This window comes from Aquila chrysaetos, chromosome 19 (assembly GCF_900496995.4).
Source record: "Aquila chrysaetos chrysaetos chromosome 19, bAquChr1.4, whole genome shotgun sequence".
Classification (NCBI taxonomy): domain Eukaryota; kingdom Metazoa; phylum Chordata; class Aves; order Accipitriformes; family Accipitridae; genus Aquila; species Aquila chrysaetos.
The window spans coordinates 25873443-25885852 of NC_044022.1; the positions used below are offsets into that span (position 1 = coordinate 25873443).

At 52.8% G+C, this 12410-nt stretch overlaps 1 protein-coding gene across 1 annotated transcript; it reads left to right on the forward strand.

Moving 5' to 3' along the window:
- Positions 1-592: 592 nt before the first annotated feature.
- P2RY2 (purinergic receptor P2Y2) lies at positions 593-11500 on the forward strand. Its single transcript, XM_030042950.2, has 2 exons — positions 593-740; positions 7972-11500. Exon 2 carries the CDS (start codon positions 7976-7978, stop codon positions 9050-9052), a length of 1077 nt encoding a protein of 358 aa, XP_029898810.1. The 5' UTR covers positions 593-740; positions 7972-7975; the 3' UTR covers positions 9053-11500.
- Positions 11501-12410: the final 910 nt, after the last annotated feature.

The following is a 12410-nucleotide window of genomic DNA, read 5'->3' on the forward strand; positions in this document are numbered from 1 at the left end:
GGAAGAGACCATCACCCACCTCACTACAGCCCCCTTCAGGTAGAGAGCTTGGTGTCACCAAGGGTGGGACAGTGTCCCAAATCAGGATGGCTGTGGCAGGACCCCCAAGTAGGGCTCGTCCACCCCATTCAGAGGCATTTCTTCCCCTCCAGGGCTGGTCCTGGGACCCCCTTACCCCCCAGGTAAGGAACTGTGGGCTCTGCCACCAGAGCTAGCTCCAGTATCAGGGCACCCCAGGATGGAGCCGGGGGGGGGGGATCTCCAGGGCATTCCCGGGGGAAAGCAGCTCTCTGGGAACCCTGGAGTCTGCTACGGATTGGGGGAGGTTGGATGCAACGGGGGTGACTGGTCCCAGCCCCGGGCAGGTGGGCTGGCTCCTGTCCGGGTCCCATCCTCCCCCGGGGGCGGGGGGAAAGCCGGTCCCAGCCCCGTTCCCAATCCGGGGGAGGGCGGTCCTGCCCCGGTCCTGCCCCGTTCCCAGCCCGGGGGAGGGCGGTGCGGTCCCACCCCCGTCGTGTCCCCCCCCCCCCCCCCCGGTTGCCCGGCTCACACCCGGCGGCAGCGGCGACCGGGGGCAGCGGGACCGGGGACCGGGAGTTGAGGGGGGGTGGTGGTGGTGGTTGCGGGGGGGGAAAGACGGAGCCCCGGGCATGGAACTGCCTCCGCCGCCTGCCTGAAGGGAGCGGGACGATCGGCACGGAGCTGCCCGGCACGGGAACCACCAGCTCGGGCATCGCCCGGTGAGCGGGGCCGCCTCCGGCCGGGGGGGGGGGGGGGACCCGGGAGGGGGGTGTCCTGGTGGGGGGGTGAGTGTTCTGGCCACGAAGGAGGGTGTGCGAGAGCTGGGTGGGTGATGCAGGGTCCCCACGCACCCAAAGCAGAGAGCGGGGCAATGTAAGGGCAGAGCTGAACCCCAGCTCTCCGCCTCCTCCTCGGGGCGGGGGCAGCGCACGCCCCGCAGACTGCACGTACTGGCACTAAAGCTGCCCCCCAGACCCCCAAACTGACCCAAAAACGAGGTGGTCGGAGCAGCGGCGGGCAGCGAGCCGCGGGCACGGGTCAGTGCTGGCATCAACGGTTCAAGCCGGGCACTCAAGGAAAGCTCCTGGGCTCCCTTTGCTCCTCTTTGCCTGAATTATTTGATTGTTTATGCATTAATTCCCAATAATCTCTTTTGCCGCTCCATTTCTCCCTTCCCAGGGGAATTCACTGGCTGTTTATCAGGGGTTTCCTGTACACACCTCTGGGAAAAGCCACAGAGCTGACTCGCCACTTTACTCCGGCTTGTGTTTTTCCACCTCTTTGCATGCTGAGGTCCCTGTGTAATTTATTTGGGGGTGTTTTAATTTGCACTGGGATCGGTGAGACTAGTTTCAAACCTTTTGACTTTTTTTAATAGCTCCTAACCCACAAACGCCTTCTTCCCCAGAGCTGGGCGCTGGGTGGCATCACTGCAGGAGCAACTTGAAGAGTGAAACCTCTTATTTCTCTTTCTGTTCCAGTTTTCTTATCAGCTTATTGCAAAAAACCATTTGGCAACCTGCTGCCTTCCTGTGCGCGAGGCGGGGAGAAGCAAACCCCGCTCCCGGGGGGCCGCCGGCGCTGGGGAACGGTGCCCCCGGCACAGGGCTCGTGGCTGCTGAAATTGGGCCATTTCATTACCACCGGGCATGTGCCCCGAGTTCCTCTTCCTCATTTACACCCGAGCAAAGGGAACTTGGTGGCTGATGGGCTAAGGAGCTGCACTGCAAAGGGGGAGACCCCAAAATATGCTGCTGAGCCCTGGAATGCAGCTGGATGCCGGGGCTTAGTGAGTTATAAAACCCCGAGAAGTATTTTTGAATGTCCTGGCACCGAGTGGCTTTACCCTGTCTCTGCCCGATGTGATTTTTATCTCTGGTTATTGACATAAAGCCAAAGCTGTGAATCGTTTGCTGGCAGCGGAGCGTGCTGCCGGCCTCGCCGTTGTCCCTCCTTAACTCTGAACATCCTCCGTTAAAGCTTTAATGGGAACCGGTCCACAAAGCAAAGACCCTTTTGCTCCCACAGGATGCTCCTTATAGAGGAGCAAATGATCCCCCAAAGTCCGCCCTGCATGGGTTTTTCTGGGATTCGGTGCTGCTTTGGCTTTGCAGTAACTGCCGGTGCTGTGGTCGAGCCTGATAATTGTGTTATCCCCAGTCTCGGATGCTGGTTATCACCCAGATGGAGAGAGTGCACTTGGTTTTGCTGCAGGGGTTGTGGTGTTGATGGGTGACTCCCTCGGTTTGGGCAGGAGGCTGTTAGGTTTCTGTGGAAATGTCATTTCTCCCAGATACAGGGCTTGTAGGGTGAAACAGTTAACAAAAGCAGGTGATTGACCAAAAACTCTTCTCCGGGTCTGACCATTTCTTCCTCCAGTGAGCACCAGAAAATCGTGGAGGGCAAAACCAAAGTCAAACTCCTGGTATAAAAACCAGCACAGGACTCCTTTCTATCTGCAGGAAGCCTAAAGGATCTGAGTACCCTGTTTTCCCCCTGCAATAAATAAAAATCAAGGTTTGGGGGCTCACATAGGATGTGCCCCCAACCCCGTGGGATGCTGCAAGGTCTCCCGGAGGGCAGGTGATGTAGGGCTGTAGGGACAAAACATGCAGGGACCATCACCTTTGCTGTAGCACGAAGGGAAATGTTGAAGGGATTAAATATTGGCCAGGGTGATTTTTGCTCCCAGCAGGATCTGTCCCCAGATACCTGCCGTGCTGGGAATCGAGTCAGGTTCAACTGAACGAAGGCGTCTTTAATTATGCACGAACGCCGGCACCAATGGGTTTAATCTAATTCGCTCTAAAGCCACAGCTTTGGTTAATCCGGATTGACTTTCCATGATGTGGAAAAAGGCAGGAGGTTTTGGTACTGCCTGGGAAGCGGAGGCTTGAAGGGGGATTGATTCAGGGAGGAATTCAGGGAGTTTCTCGAGGGAAACCAGAAATTCCCAGAAAAAGTCATTTGGCTTAAAGGAAAACATTTTATTTGATCTACAAACAAAGTCATAAAGTTCTTTTTAAGTCGTTATATCGTTTATCCTAACTCCCTCTCCCCTTTCTAGCTTGGGTCAAGTTACTGAAAAACCCTCTAGGAAACCAAAAGTCCCCCAGAAAAAATACTTGTCATGGAGAAAACAAATTTAACTGTGCTGCTTCTCAGCCTGGGGGCAGGAGGGGAAACTGAGGCACAAGGCTACTTCAGTGGAGCAGCTCTGTTTCTGCCAGCCAGAGCGGAGCTGCCCAATGCCCTCCATGGTGCTTTATTGGGGAAAAGAAGAGAAACACAGATGCTGTGCAAGCTTATTTTGGGAGGAGTGAGGTTTTCTGGCTATTTTTGGGGTGGGGGAAGGGGTAAGTCAGACCCATGGGGGTTAAAAGAGGGGCATTGCCTGGGGCTCTGGGCAGGGAGATGGGTAAAGCCCCTCAAGCTGCTTAAAGCTTGCTTTTGGGTGTCTCGGAAATGTATCTTGGAGGTATCTTGCCTCGGGATGGCTGAAGAGAAGCGCCGGAGAGCGGTGGAGAGGGTAGGACCGGGACGGCTGGGGATGTCCTCAGCCCACGCTGGTGGCCAGAGCAAGCCTGGAGGAGAAAGGAGCTGAAGGTCACCGCGGCAGAAAGGAGCCAAATGGAAAGGGCAGATGAAAACCAGGCAGTTTGGCCAGGCTCAAATTTCAGCCTGGTCCCATCTCACGTTTCCCAACCAGACAGGCTTGGTAGCATCCGAATGCGCCGTCTGTTTGCTTTTGGTTGCAGAGAGTTTAAACCACGGTCCCAAAGGAGAGAAAAACGATGCCAGGTCGTTTGCTTCCCAGCGTCTCGAGTAGTTCCTGATCTGGAGTGAGGATTTTGTTGAGTCTACTAAATGCCTATAAATTAGGGCAGGGAAAACACCCACACTCTCCTTATGTCTGTTGCAAAGGAGTCGGTGGGGAAGATTCGGTAAATGGATCGTGGTTTCGACCTCCAGCGTAAAATGATGGGAGCTGCGGTCGCAGTCAGTGCGACTGGGTTCGATTGCCCAGGGCTTTGCACCGGCAGAATGAAGGGCTGCATCTGTGAGGTCCTGCTGGTAAATTAATCCACATTAATTATTGGGGAAGGTCAATTAAACCTCATCAACCCCCCCCGTGAAAATGCATTCATCGCAGCCGTGATTCGGTTGCGCTTTGTTTGCTCCCATGACTTTGCTTCTGCTGGCAGGTTCCCAAGCACAAAACACCGCGGGATGGATGATGACCTCTTGGGATGGCACCAGGAATGCTGAAAAGTGGGGCAGAAACCAGGATTAGAGCCCTTTACTCAGTGATTCAGTGTCCAACCCGTGGTCCCCCTGTGCTGGCCCTGGGTGCTGCCCATCCCTCGACTGCCCGTGACCTTCTCCGATGACAGCCCCCTCCTTCCCCGTATTGACTCATCTAAATATCCCCTGCCTGGCCATGGTAGATACTGTTACGGGAGCGTTTTGGGATGCTGGCATCACATGCACATGCCTGTGGGTATATATATTTGAGGGCATGTGGCTGCCGGGATTGTAACACCAGTCTGCCTGGGCTCCTTTCATCACAGAGCTCCTCTCCCGTGCTGCCTTCGTCCACTATAGCTGAGGGTACCTGTTTTCTGGGAAAAAAAACCCCACGTCCCATGGGATAAACACATCCAAGGCCACACTGCAGAGAGAGACATGGTCCAGCTGTTGCAACCAGGTTCATCCAGACCCGACACGTGGTCCAGCATGGAGGAAGCTGGTCGGGGCGATGCCCTTGCTGTGCACGGGTGGCTGGAGGGCACCTAAAAAGCTGTGCGTGCTCACCTGCATTCAACACCAGAGAAAAAAACCTCCTGCCATGACCCTGGGAAGGGCTGGGAGAGCCGACGTAGCAGATGCAGGTGGTCCTCACCAAAGCATCGTGGTGGGTTTGCTTTTGGTAGTCACAGAAGCATTTATCCTGCTTGGCATCCTCAGGGATCGCTGTTGCTTTCTCCCTCCCCTCATCCCCGTGGGGGGCTCGATGCATCACTGTAAGAGCTGGCGTTCGTGCCATCCAGCCCGTAGGCAGAGGAAAGGGCAGCTGCCAGCTTTTGTGCCTTCACACGCCTTGGCTGGCTGTGTCCTCTGCGGCTCGCTCGCTGCGGATGCAACGGGACCGGGGGCGAGGGGGTGGACTGCAGCCACGGCCCCGACAGACACAGCAGGTTTTGTCCTAGGGATTCTGGACAAAAGTAGGGGAAAAAAAAAAAAAAAGAAAAAGGCTTTTGCATTTCCAGAAGGAAAAGGAGGGAAAGCATGACGGCAAGGACAAGGCTGCCTTGTGAGCGGGGTTTTGTCTCTGTGATTACCCCATTGAAGCCGACCAGAGAGCCCTGTTTGCTCCTTGTCCTGAAGATGGAGATGTGCATCTTGGCACATCCATGGCTGCGGCATGGCCTGGGGCAGCCCGTGCTGCTCTCCACGCTGGAAGAGATTCCCCACCTTGGCTTATGGATGGATTTCAAATGCTCGTTGCGTTTTCCAGATGGGTTGCAGGACCCTGCAGGGGGGTGGGCTGTAAGATGGGGTGACCTTGCCCCCATCAGTGCTTCAGAGCTGGGTGATGGGTTGTCTGCAGGGGACAGAGGGGATGCAGATGTAAAGGCACAGAGAAACCACGTGCGAGGCTGAAGCCTCTGGAGCTCTGTAACCCTTCCCTGCGCCTTTTAGGGCACCTTGTGTGGCTTCTCTCGGTCGCGGTGGCCTGTCCAACCCATTTAATTGGCTGCCAGGTCTGCGGGCAACCTCCGTCTTGTTGGCCGCAGATCTGCAAAGCTCAGAGGGAAGGAAGAAGTTGGGGAGAAGAGCAGCTGGAAAGTGTTTTCCCATCTGCCCGAGCACTGTCAATCCTCTCCATCTGCAGGGACAACCCTGTTGCCGAGGAGTTGAGGGAAGCAGGATGAAGGGTGATGGGACCAAAGCTGAACGGGACACAGGAAAAGCAAAACCCTGGGGCCAGGAAAGAGCAAGATCAGTCCTGGCTCCTCATGTTCATCGCAGAGTGGTTCCCAAAGTTATATTTGGTTTCTGGCAGATGTTGCAGATTAGTCAGGGTGTGAGCGTGTGTGTGGTTTCTGCCCACATCCTTGGGAAGCGTGAGCCTCGGCCAGCGCTGCTTGTTGTCTGCAGGGGCAAAGCAGCAAAATGGGGGAAATATCATCAGGGATCATGTCTGTGCCATACTTGGACAGGTTGTTTGATCCAGTCTCTGGAGCAAGGACTGGACTTATCCCCATGTGATGGGCTGGAGGCATCACTTCACCCCTTCTCCATGAGCTATGAGTTGTCAAGGTGCTTTTTAATGCCATAGTGCTTCGCTTCGGTCAGAGATCATCCAGGCTGGCAACTTCTAGGAGACCCTCATTGCCTCCTTCCCTACAGGATCTGAATTGGAGGTAGGTGCAGGATAGCTCTGGATCGTTTTGTGCTTGTCTGCAAGAAAGCGCATGCCCACGCTGTCCCACAGTGTGGTGGCATCAGGTTAGAGCTGAACCATTTAGCTGAGAAGGCTAGTATTGCTCTTTTCCACCTAAAATCATGGCGAGATTTGGATCAGGGTACATCCCATGTACTCATTCAAAGAGCAACTTTTCCCAAATGTTTTCTCCTGCAGTAGCTCCCAGTCTCTGAGCTCCCACGCTGGGTTCATGTCCCTATATCCCTGTTTCTGCAGGCTCCCCATGACAGGGTATAGCACTGTGATCAAACCAGCTTGTTTTACGGGAACAGAGGCAAATGTATTTTAATTCAATTCCTGGCTGATGGGCTTGCTGAGCGATCATGTGTCAGCTGGGTCGTGGGCTGTCCCCGACACACAAAAGAGCCCTTGTCCCTCCTGACAGAGACAGTGCCAGCCTCTGTGTGTCTGCAGAGACTCTTTCGAGTCCATTTTTCTCATCTCAACTGGTCATTCCCATGCATAAACCAGCTTTGCACAAGCATAGGCAGACTTTCTGGGGGTGATGCTGAAGGAGCAGGTCTCAAGGCCAGGAAGCAGGACCAGCGAGATGGCCACCATCGGCCCAACACTAAACCCATTAAAAACCCATCCTCATCATGAACAACCAGCCTAGGCAGAGCCCCTGTGGTGGACAACATGCTCCCTTTGGCAAGGTTTGATTACAGGGGCCTCCAGACATTGTGGTGGTGTTTGCTCTACCAGAAGGAGCTGAGGACCTCTGAAACCAGGGCCCTGCCAGTCACAGGGATTGCTCACTGAAGAACATGGTTCCTTTTTCTTGCCCGTTTTGCCTGGGGTTTAGTAGGACCCACCTTTCATGGTGCTCAGCTGAGTCACTTCTCGTGGATGGTTAAACACAGAATGGAGCATCTTTCCTGTTCTGTAGCACCTGAGACCAAGTTTCTGTGTGAACCTGGCGGGAAGGGTCAACTGGGATATTGAACTGGGCTGCAGGAGATCTGAGTTAGACTTCCAGGTGTGGCCTGGGATTTGTTGGTGACTTTAGAGCAGCTTAGTTCCTCCTCTGTGCTCCAGATCCAAAATGAGGATAAATAAACCTCCCTTCATCTGCTTGACCATAAGTCCTCCTTGTTAGGGACTACCTCGGTTGTGTCAACACCCAACTCAATGAGGCCATGGTCTTTGTGGGTATGTGGTGTGCTGGCAGGAGACCTGCATTGCCACCTCTCGAGTCATTGTCACCTGCACTGAGACGGCACTGCCTGCCAGGCGGCTAGCCGTGCTTGCAGGTAGCTTTTGGATAGACACAGCCAAGTGTTGATGGCAACCTTGACAGGAGGAGAAGGGAAGGGTATAGTAATAGTATATAGTAAGAATGACAGCATGGGCCACACAATGTGTCACAGCGTTGTGGCACGGGCGTTTTCTCATCTAACCCACCTCGTCCAGGGACTCCTTACCTCCGTGTCCTTACAGCCTCTTTGCTTTCCCCCCAGGGTGATGGCGAACCTAACAACTCCTCCAGCCTGGACCAGAGTCATCAACAGCTCCTTAGACCCAGGTGGTGCAGGAAACAACGCCTACAAGTGCATATTTGTTGAGGACTTCAAGTATGTCCTGCTGCCCGTCTCCTACGGCATCGTGTGCGTGGTGGGGCTCTTTCTCAACCTGCTGGCCCTCTACGTCTTCATCTTCAGGATCAAGACCTGGAACGCCTCCACCACATACATGTTCAACCTGGCCGTGTCTGACACGCTCTACGTGGTCTCCCTGCCCCTCCTGGTGTATTATTATGCCATGGGGGACAACTGGCCCTTCAGCGTGGGCTTGTGCAAGATAGTCCGCTTCTTGTTTTACACCAACCTCTACTGCAGCATCCTTTTCCTTCTCTGTATCAGCATCCATCGATTCCTGGGCATCTGCTTCCCACTGAAGTCACTGCAGTGGGGACACGTTCGCTACGCCCGGAGGGTGTCAGTCATCGTGTGGGTGGTGACCGTCGTGTGCCAGTCGCCTGTGCTCTTCTTCGTCACCACCAGCGTGAAGCGTGACACCATCACCTGCCACGATACATCCAGGAAGGACCTCTTTGGCCAGTTTGTCATTTACAGTTCGGTGATGCTGGTGCTGCTCTTCTGCATCCCCTTCCTCATCATCATCGTCTGCTACTGCCTAATGGCCCGGAGGCTGCTGCAGCCCACGCGGGGGATCTCCCGGCTGTCCCGATCCAAAAAGAAGTCGGTCAAGATGATAATCATCGTCTTGGTGGTCTTCATCGTTTGTTTTCTTCCTTTCCATGTCACTCGTACCTTGTACTACTCCTTCCGGAGCTGGGACTTGAGCTGTCAGACCCTCAATGCTATCAATTTAGTCTATAAGGTGACTCGTCCCCTAGCTAGCACCAACAGCTGCTTGGATCCCATTTTGTATTTCTTAGCAGGACAACGATTTATGAAGTTTGCGGGCAACAAAATGCCAGGGAAGCCTCAAAATGAAATGGCACTGGGCATTGTGCCTACCAGTCACCTGGGAACCAGTGACAACACGGACATATTATCCAAGGAGGTGAAATCCTAGCTCTGCTCCGGCACGGGCAGCACCATCTCCGCGACAGAAGGTTTTATCCCAGCTGTGAAGGGAGGTCAGGATGCTTCGGGGCCCAAGGCTTTTGGTGCTTGTGGTGCATTGGCTTGCACCCACTTCAGCATGGTCCGTGTTAAATGCAGTCCTCTGCTCGTTGCTGTTTCAAACGTATTTTTTCAGGAAGATGCTGCTGTGGTTATACACACAAACCCCATATCTCTGCCTCGTCATCCAAGCCTGCCTCTCCGTTCAATGCTGAATGGCATCTCTCCACCCGTGAGGCTGGGTAACCTCTATCATGGTGGCCAAATCTGCTAAAAAAAAATCACGCCCTGAATGTCTTAGATCCTTTTCTAAAGCAGAAACATTGTGTGCAAAAGGTCCCCCTAAAGAAATCCATCTGCCTTTCTCCAGATTCCCTGGCAGAGAGGTAGCAAGAGTTTCTCTATGCCTTGGCAAAGGAGGAGGAAAGGCTTTTGGCTGATGAGGACAGTCAGCTGCGGTTCTGCTAAACAGGTCGATGAAAATGTCAAGCGCAAATACCACCCGCAGCGGGAAAGGGTCTCCCACAGCTTTGCATCCCTGAAGAAATGCTCTCCCAGCTTCAAGCCCTGGCATCTGCTGGCAGAGCCGGGAGGGGAGTCCTAGCTCCTGTCCAAGGTCTGGCTTCCCATTAAAAAGGGTGCTGGTGGACCTTCCATCCCACTGGAGTATACTGGTACCATCCCAGTGGAGTTTACTGGTACCATCAAGCAAGTCCCCTGTAGTTTTCTCCAGTGGAGTCAACATCTTCCAAAAGACCCATTAGTGCTTCCCAACAGCAACATTCACCCTTGAAAAGCTTTTAGGAACCCATACCTTTCTTTCAGCTGCTAATTTTAATAATCATCTCCAGCTCATTAAGATTTAGGGTAAGCTCTTCCGGTCTTGTTTTTAACCCCCTTACTAGTGACTCATGTTTCTAGAAAGAAGCAAAGACCGTTGCTCATCCCCTTGGCTGAGTGCTGCCACATCCTCATTGCTGCTCAGAGGTGACAGCCCTCTGGGACCTTTAGCAGCTTGCTGTGACCCAAAATGCTGCCCAAATGTTGCTGTCTGGTCTCTTCATAATGCCAGTGCTCCACTGAAGCCAGTCAGCATATCCCTTACTGACAGTGTGGACCTTCCCTGGGAAATCTGGCAGCGCTAAACCCTGGGTTTAGGAGCCATACCAATAAACGTGGTGCTAAGCTTAACCCCAGTCCTGTCTGGATTTGGCCTTGCATCCCCCATCAGCCAGGACAGTTCAAAGTAAACTGGAGAAAATATCCACAAAACACTTCACCAGAAGGTCCACTTGGTCTTTCTTTCTGTAATTGTTGGGTTAGACAGCCAAGAGCCCATGTCCATGGTTTCCTTGCCCAGCCTTGCCACGAGGATGCTGATTCCTCACCCCAAAAATGAAAATTGCTTGTTCTGCAGCACTGGACGAGTCATATTTTGTAAAAGCAGCCTCGGCTCTATTTTAGGATTAGACAAACACATCTGATCCTGGTTTAGACCGATTCCTCAGATGTCTTCTTATTTTCTCCCATCCCTCCTTCTTCTGAAGTGGCTTGGTGGAGATAAAGACATGCCACGGTGTAACCAGCAGAGTTCAGTCAAGGGTGACTGGGACCATTCAGGGTTAACTGGGAGGTTCCCGTGGTCCCGGCTCAGCGGAGCCGTGGTCCGGTGCAGGGCTCTTGGCCCAACCAACAATGTCACAACCACAGGAGGCAAAGGAGGGGACTGTTTCAGCTCTGAGCACCGTCGGCAAAGAAAAATAGCACATTCGTGGGGCGGTTCATCTCATCCTTGAGTGAACTTTTAGGACAGGGTTGGGTTAAGATAGGACTTGCACCGTGGCAGCACCTTTTTTTCCTTGTGCCTGTGAAGGAAGCTTGACTTTATGAGGAGGGTCACGGCGTAGTCACCAGGGCGAGACAAATAGTTGGGAGAAATTAATTCAACCGAAGCACTGAACTGGTACAAACATTACTCCAGGCCAGGTCTTGCCTGGTCTCCCACACTTGCCAAAAACCAGCATGAACACCAAGTAACGTGCTCTGAATAATTCAACAAAAATGTGCTCAAAGTTCATTCCTGCTTGGTGATCCCACCTTTCTCCAAGCTGGCATCAGCCAGCTTCAAACCACCACCTTGGGCAACACTGCCAGTCCCATCAGGGAGGTCCCTTTGTGATCCTGATCCCGCACAAGCTAATGGCACTGTTCAGACACAGAGTGGTTGGAGAGGTACCAACTGGAAATTTATATATAGATTTTTTTTTTTTGTTTGTAAAAGCACTAACTTATACTAAAAAAAAAAAAAAGTGGGTTTTGTGACAATGACTGTACATTTTTATTTTTGTAACATGCAAACATCTCAGATTTCTTATAGTAAATAAATTTATTTCTACTATGAGTTCTCTTCTGCTGTCTACAGAGGGGATACTGGGGTTAGAAACTGGGTCGTTGAATGTCATAAATGTATTTCAGGCTCCAGATACAGCTGTCCACGTGTGGGCCCACAGTAGATACCTCCAGCGTCTGAACTCCTGTAGGAGTCCGTGGAGGAGGTGGTCACCCCAAGAGACAAGTCTTCTCATCCTTGCTCAAGGTGAGATGGAGCTGAGATGGAAAGGGCTGCTGGAGTACCCCCAAACCCAGCAGCTCACTGGGGAGATTTTCACTTTATCTTGCTGCTGTCTCCCCTTTTCCAGAAAGCCCAGTAGCACCTGTGTTTGTCCCCTGATCTCCCAGCCATGTCTTTAAGACACGGTAACTGCCCACATCCCTGTGTGGGACAGAAGCACTTCATGGTCCCCTGCACCATGGGAGAAAGCCCTGCCTTGGTTTCTCTTCTAAAGAACTTTCTAGCCCTTATAGTTGCCAAAACATGAAGACTCAAAAGCATAAACCCAAAGAAATAGCTGCAAGCCCCCAAATTGCTAAATTAGACATCTCAAAATACTCTCTGAAAAACGCCTCTTGATTTTCAGCCCAGGTTTTGGAGTCCCAGCCCGGGGTGAATGCGATGCAGACGAAGGGCTCGCACGTGAACAGCTTTAGCTTGTGGGTTTTACAGCATCACACCCAACGTTTTCCTTCCCTTCTTCACAGAGTGACTTCTGTGCAGCTCATGCTAGCGCTGACTCGTGTGAGTCACTCAAACCCAAGAATGAGAATTAAGCAAGAATAATATCCATTGACGGGGAACACAGAGGTTGTGCAGTTACTTCAGAGAAACAAAAAAAAACCCCAAACCCTAAACCACTTTTTCTAAATACCTCTTAGCACTGGGAGCAGAGAGAGAAAGTTAAGAGTATTGG

Coding starts and splice junctions, on each gene's coding strand:
- P2RY2 (XM_030042950.2), top strand. CDS start 7,976: ATGGCGAACCTAACAACTCCTCCAGCCTGGACCAGAGTCATCAACAGC.